This window comes from Lupinus angustifolius, chromosome LG05, assembly GCF_001865875.1.
Source record: "Lupinus angustifolius cultivar Tanjil chromosome LG05, LupAngTanjil_v1.0, whole genome shotgun sequence".
Taxonomy (NCBI): domain Eukaryota; kingdom Viridiplantae; phylum Streptophyta; class Magnoliopsida; order Fabales; family Fabaceae; genus Lupinus; species Lupinus angustifolius.
The window spans coordinates 325,635-333,081 of NC_032013.1; the positions used below are offsets into that span (position 1 = coordinate 325,635).

Consider the following 7,447-nt stretch of genomic DNA (forward strand, 5'->3'; position numbering starts at 1 on the left):
TATATAAATATTACACCAAAAAATTTACACTAAAAATGTATAATACTAAATTATATAGAAAAAAGAGAAAGATACCATACACTAGCTAAAATAACAAAAAGTATGTTTCCTATGTACCAAAAAGAATAATATATATATATATATATATATATATATATTAAAAATAGTCATATTTCTATTAACTTGTATCTGTACAAGGCATGAAAATTATTGTTTTTACCTGAAGATAAAATTTAAGGATTTTGCTAGCTCGGACGGAAAGCTATAGAACCTTAAAAAGCACTTTTTTCCTTGCCGTTATCCCCCTTCTAAGAAAGCTAAAAAATTAATATTATATACCTAACATATATAAAATAAATTTTTTCGCATGAAGACCCTATATTTGACAAAATTAACTTAAAACTATGAGAATAAAATTTATCGTTGTGAAGTTAATTGGAAATTATGACAAACAGCTAATAGGGATATAATGGTTAACTCGTTGAATTATTGTTTTTTTACAAACTAGTTGGTTAATTAATTGACTTTAATTTATTAAATGGTTTTAAAACACATGATATTATCTTATGTTATTATTTTGACAATTAATTTTTTTTGTACTACTAAGAGTATCCCTTCACCTTTTTGGTAAGGAACTAATCTTTTTTTGAGTTCGTGGTTGCTCCTCCCAACAAGTGTCGTTCCTAGGAGCCGAACCTTCGACCTTAGGGATTCAGTGATGCCTTACACCACTAAATTAATGCCTTTTGGTTTTTGACAATTAACTTTTGATAATTTTATATTTTCTTTTGGGTTTTAGACGAATTGTATAAATTAAATATAATTAAAAGATAAAAATAAAATAAAGTAGACAAAATTTATTTGTCATAGGAGTTTGTTAATTTTGATTGTTGAAATAACACTCTTATGTTTATTTTTTGATCACCCAAACTAATTTTTAGTTAAAAGTGTGTATGAGGTACAAGAGATTTATAAATATAGTGTAAGATCAAGACAAAAAAGTAAGGCATACCCAAGGGTTGAAAGTCTAGTTAGGATAACTTATTAAAGACATTTTGTGAAGCCTAATAATCTAAAGTTATGCTTTTATTTTCATTGATTCAATGATGTGCTGAGTAGAAGCCTCATGAGAGTTGAAGATGATATCATTTTACTCGACTATTTAAATGGACCTAATTGTAGTTAACCATATGATACTGTAGATTTTCCTACATCTTTTCTTGGTTGAGAGCCACATAAGCATGATGAAATGACTAAATGTGTCTATTGGGAGGACAATATTGAAACTAATCCAGTTGTAGAGCAATTGCCAAATTAAATAGGTGAACTTGCAAGTTGATAAAAAATGTTGGGAGAAATTTGGTTACTCTTTGCAAATAGTATATAAAGGTTCGCTTCCTTGAGATAGAATTGCCCTTCTTCTAAACATGACTTCTAGTATTCGAACTCTATCTCAAAAAATCTCGACGTGAAAGAAGTGACATTCATCTAGGCTTTTGATTCCTATAAAAGATTGCAAGGATGGTTCTCCTAGATCTAGTGAGAAGTTTGTCCAAGCTGGAACTTGTATGTTGATTTGATAGAATATTGGTTGGATTTATCATGTGACCACCTCCGAGAGTCAGATTTGTATCTCTAAAAGATGCACTTATGGATATCTTACAAAAAAACTATAAATAAGATCGAGTTCCCAAGTAAAGCCATTAAAAATTTCACTCCCACTCCCCTTCAAACCATCTTCCAAGATCGGTAGTAATGACTTCTTTAGAAGAACTAAGATTATAAAGTCTTCTATACCTATGAACGAGTTTCCTAGGCCCTACCTAGTTATCATGACAAAAGGTAATGTTCATCTCATCCCCTACTTGTCGAACAACACCATCCCAAAACCAATATGTGGTACCCACACCTCTTGTGTTGAGTTTATGAAGGTTTGGAAATCAAGGAAACCTTACCTATATGGTGATCAATCACAAAATAATTTTCATTATTAGGATATTCTACTTTGTGTACTCACCAACTAGTATATCATCACCATCGAATTGGAGTAGAAATATACCAACATCCTCCGAGCCTAGTTGATAAGGTGTGAATAAGCATTTGCCAATAGCATGTCTCATTACACTATTTCAGCCTCCAACTACAAGTAAAAAAAGAAAGGGAGATAGGGGTGAGCAAGACCCGTCCATAGTTACTCATCAGGCTTGATTCAATCATGATCGAGCCCAAATATGGTCAGGTTTAAAAATTATATGTAGTCATTATTTAGAGTCAGGTAAGGGACAAACATGACTAGGCTCATACACGTCCATGATTACTCACTCGTCATGTTTGAATATGTATCTATTCAATTATGTATATAGTACAACATCTCTTTGTAAAAAATATCATTAATTTTCTAATTTTTTCATCACATGTACATGATTAATAATATCTATACATATATCATTTCATATGTCAAATTACATATTCATAATAATAAATAATATTGAGAAGACTTTATCTAAAAGAGGTACGCATTATATTTAATTGGCTCTATGGTCGGGTTCAAAGGTTGTCACGATCGACATTTAGGTTCGGGTTAACTTAGGGTCTAGGGATAGGTCCAAGTTTAAAAAAATGACTCAATTGACATATAAGGTCGAATAAGGGACAAATCTTACCTAACCTAACCCGACTCATGCTCACCCCTCACCCCTAGTGGTGATGTATTCCACTATACAACCTCACCAAGTTTGGAAAAAACCCATACGATTCATCATATGGTGCGAGAAGCACCAAGAGATCAACTCGAAAGCTTTTTTCAAAATCAATCTCAAAAAGAATACATTATTTTCATGTTCTCTTTGCATGATCGATAATTTCATTGAGAATGACCACTCCCATTAAGAACTTTATGTCCTTTAATAAAAGATCAAGGATAACTTTCCCTAGCTATCACCTTCGTTTGCAAGCAACTTCACAACAATTTTGTAAAAGTTGATTTTCTTATGTTTATGTAACCTATGTTGATAAAAAAATTTAAAGACACTATGATTCAAGAATTATTGGGTGTTCTTATCTTAAAAAGAAGTGGAAAGTTAAGTTTCGAAAAACACAATTTCTCTTTATTAATAATTCATTACAAACTAATTAATCGAATCTATATACTATAATTGAAGAAATATGTTAAAAAAAGTTATATATATATTTATGTCTCACAATATAAACATGATTACAGTGGTGGTGGAGATCCCTCATGCATAGATGCAGCTGTATCCACGTAATGAGCACAACACAACAACTCTTCAGAATATTGCAACACTAATGTGTCAATACTAACCCCTCTCTCTCTCTCTTCATTAAGATAATTAAATCTACACCAAACCCAACTTTCATATATATATATATATTCCCATTTACTCTAATCTTTATATTTTGATATTACCTCAAAAACAACATAAAAAAAATAATATCTTTATTATTTAGATATAATAATATGATATTTTTATTCTTTAAATATAATAACATGAAGTTGGGATTATCTTTATTACGGGAGAAAGAAATAATATTTTTACATTAGTTTTAAGGATAAAATGTCATTATAAATATAAATAAAATAATATAATTGTCATTTCATTTTTTTTTTGCTTGTCTTGTACAATATTTCCCTCTACATTTAGTCTCACTAATTAATACAACATTTTTATGCTTCAATACAAGTGTAAAACAACACCTCACACTTAATTATTTTCTATTACATTCATACTGTAATATCCGTGCACTATTCCTGTAAATATTTATATATAGTCATTATATCATTGGCTATTTATTTATATTATGTTTTTTGAAGAGTCAGTAATAATAAAATATGATTAGTTTGTATAATATAATGATAATATATAAAACTCATATGCGTTTATTGTATTGACTTATTTTCTGTTATAACCAAAACTAAGATGAAACATGTATCTCATGCAAACCTCCAAGTCACCCATGCACGTGTCATGACTCTCCAACTCCACCTTTCTATAAAACACAAACTCATCACATTCATTCTCTATAATTATTCTCTTTTTCCACCAAATCAAAAAAAACAAGTATCAAACAAAAGTATAACAAAGTTTCTAGGTTTCTCTCATGGCTGCAACAACAACAGTGTCTGATCGTACTGCAACACCACAACATGTCCAAGTCCACACAACAACCACACAACGCTATGAAGGTGCTGCTACTCACCCAACACACCGTTATGAAGGCAGTGTTGGTCGTCTTGGTGGTGGTGGTGGTGATAATGGTGGTATTCTGTCTCTTTTCTCCTCTGGAAAGGGAGGAGGAGGGGGACCATCAGCCACGCATACCCTCGCGGTTGTTATCGGCGTACCCATCGGCGGTATGCTCCTTTTCCTAGCCGGACTTTCCTTTGTTGGAAGCCTAATAGGTCTGGCGGTAGTGACACCACTTTTCATCCTGTTCAGCCCGGTTTTGGTCCCGGCTGCCTTAACCATCGGCCTAGCGGTGGCCGGAATATTAGCCTCGGATGCTTGTGGTGTGATGGGGTTGATGTCATTCTCATGGATGGTGAACTTCATAATGCAAACACAAGGAGGAGGAGGGTACACGTCGGTGCCGGAAATGGCGAAACATAGGGTGGCGGATGCGGTGGAATATGTAGGGCAAAAGACAAAGGATGTGGGGCAGAAGACAAAAGAAGTTGGACAAGACATTCAATCAAAGGCTCATGAAGTTAAGAGAGCAACATGAGTTTGAAGAAGATGGTTGAATTTAAGGGTTAGATATGTTATGTGTCAAATGAGAAAATAAATGATGTATGTCATGTGTATCTTTTCTATGTTGGACCTTGATCTTTTTATTGTGTGTCTTGGTTCCTATGTTTGTCTTCTTGTTTCATTGTGTTGTTGGTGTATGTGTTCTTGTACTTGTGGACTCACATTGTTCAATTTATGTAATAATTAAGTATTGTATTAGTCCAATTTTCTTTGTTGATGAAATAATTTGTAAAGAGAAACTAAAGGGGTGATTCATCATATTTTGATGTTCACAAAGAATAACTGAGGGAAGGTGTATTTTCTAAAGAAGATGTATCCTAAGAGCAAAACAACCTTGCTGGTTATGCATGTTGTCAACGAATTCATTAATGAAATCAAAGGTTTTGATTCATACTCGGAATATTCCCTAGAAACCCATTAGGAATTATCTGTCTCAAATTGTGTCTCAGAATTATCTGTCTCAAATTATGTCTCATTCTCTGTCCTAATCATATATTGACATGTGAATAAAAGAAAAATTTTAAAGCACTTTTATTAGTTTGGGATAGGGAATGAGACATTGTTTATGACATTATGTTTATGACATTATGTGTTCCATATCAATCAAAATTTGCACAAATGATCCTATTGAAACAAAATGGTCCATAGGATGTAACTCCTCAAATATGGATTTGATGTAGAATTATGACAAATGTAGAGAATGAAGTTTATGTAAATATAGCTCCAAAATAACAGATCCGGTGTAGGCCCATCATGTGGGGTATCCAACACAAGAAGCCATTCCATATTTAAGGTTCTTTAGATTTTCCATTCTAAACACTTGTTTCATATACAACCTCACATGTGTTTTTTCCCAAAATACAAACTTAACCTTATGTCACCAATAAATGAGACTTATGATTTTAGGATAATGGGAGGAAGAACCAGAAAAACAAAGGCAGCATTTGCCACAGGTTTTGTCATGGGTTTTTATTATCATAATGATGTAATTTCATATTTTTAATTGTATTTCTTCTAGATATTTAGGACACTCTTTTACAAATGATTTATTATCACAATGGATAAATTATTTCATGTCATTATACATATATGTAATTAATTTAAAATATATATGCATATATAATTTTGTGTCAAATTATTTATCCATAATAATCAGCAATATTAACAAAATTTTATCTAAAGTGAAATGCATTATATTTAATAGTGTTTAGGGACGAATTCAAGTTCAAAAGTTAACTCACGTGATATTTGATGTCGTGTTAGTCATTGTGTCTAGGCCTAGATTAGAGTTCAAAAAATAGTTCAATCAATAATAATTGTCAAGTATAAGACAAACCTTACTCGACGCATATTTATCCCTAACGCAATTATGATTACAAAATGCAATTTAAAATGGTATTCATGCCCGTAACTATTTGGAGGATGAGTTGGACATAACAAAGAGGATTGTTACTTGTAATTATGAGGAGCACATTTGCTCCCTCATACCGTGTGTCCTGTCACTCCACGTATAATTTATTTATTGTGATTGATTGAAAATGTATTCTAATTAAAATTTTAATAATTAAACATTTTTTGACCAATTACAAATATTAATACATGAAGCAATACCCTCTTTTGCAACAGAAAATGTTCTCCCATGATTATGACATCACAAGTTGTCAAGTTAAGTATATCTACTTTTCAAGTAGGATAAACATGCAATGAGATGATGCTTATTTTCTCCATGGTTGGAAGTATTGATTGATTAAGATGCAATGTAATGGTTCACCTAGGAATGGTAATCCATAAAAGCCATATGTATCGGTGATCCCCCTTTTGAAGAAAAGAAAATATCCAAGATTTTTAGGATTAAATATAGGCTAACTTACCAACTAGAAGTTTGTCTAGTGGTGTAAGGCTACATTAGATCTCAGGATAATCAAAAGATCAAGGGTTCAATTCTTGAGAGCTACACTTGTTGAGAATGACAGTCACAAACCTCAAAATGAATTAGTTTCTTCCCACAAAAGTGAGATGATACTCTTGGTAATACCAAAAAACGTAAGCTTGTTTCGAATCCTCCTTTTAAGGGTTTAGTGATCATAAAAAAAGAAGGTGCAATTCGTCCCCTTTGAGTAAGGAATGAAAACATACTCATACACACAATAAAAAATCCCACATAAAAAGAAAACAATATTTTTACAAATTCATGGAACCGTAAAACGCAACATCATGGTTCAGATTTTGAATCTGTCATAACCCAAGAAATAAGTTCAATCCGATATGGTTTCTTCTAGAAATAAAACATAAGATGCACCATAATAATAATAGTAATTTTAATCTATTGATTAATGGTGATTATGCTTAATGTCACATTCGGAGTATAATAACTACTGAGAATAATTTCTCACTTTTATATATTATTCAGTTTCATTAAAAGAGTATTAAATCATCTTAATTTTTAAAATTACCAGTAACAATGAATCAAAGCAATGTTTCAACTTTCATGGACAATGGAGTTTAACTAACCACTGCAATTACATTTACTATATAAACTACAAACATAAAGGATAAGAGGTTCCCAAATTTTTGTTACATAAATTTTAACTTCAAAACTTTAATCCTAGAAGTGAATCAAAAGAAGGAATTTTACAAGTCTCAGACTCAGCATTGAGAAAAGGAATGTATGTAATAAT

The 7,447-nt window shown here is 31.7% G+C and overlaps 1 protein-coding gene across 1 annotated transcript; it reads left to right on the forward strand.

Annotated features, from left to right (window-relative positions):
• Positions 4,042 to 4,967, forward strand: LOC109347268 (P24 oleosin-like). Its single transcript, XM_019586986.1, has one exon. It carries the CDS (start codon positions 4,120 to 4,122, stop codon positions 4,741 to 4,743), a length of 624 nt encoding a protein of 207 aa, XP_019442531.1. The 5' UTR covers positions 4,042 to 4,119; the 3' UTR covers positions 4,744 to 4,967.

Coding starts and splice junctions, on each gene's coding strand:
- LOC109347268 (XM_019586986.1), top strand. CDS start 4,120: ATGGCTGCAACAACAACAGTGTCTGATCGTACTGCAACACCACAACAT.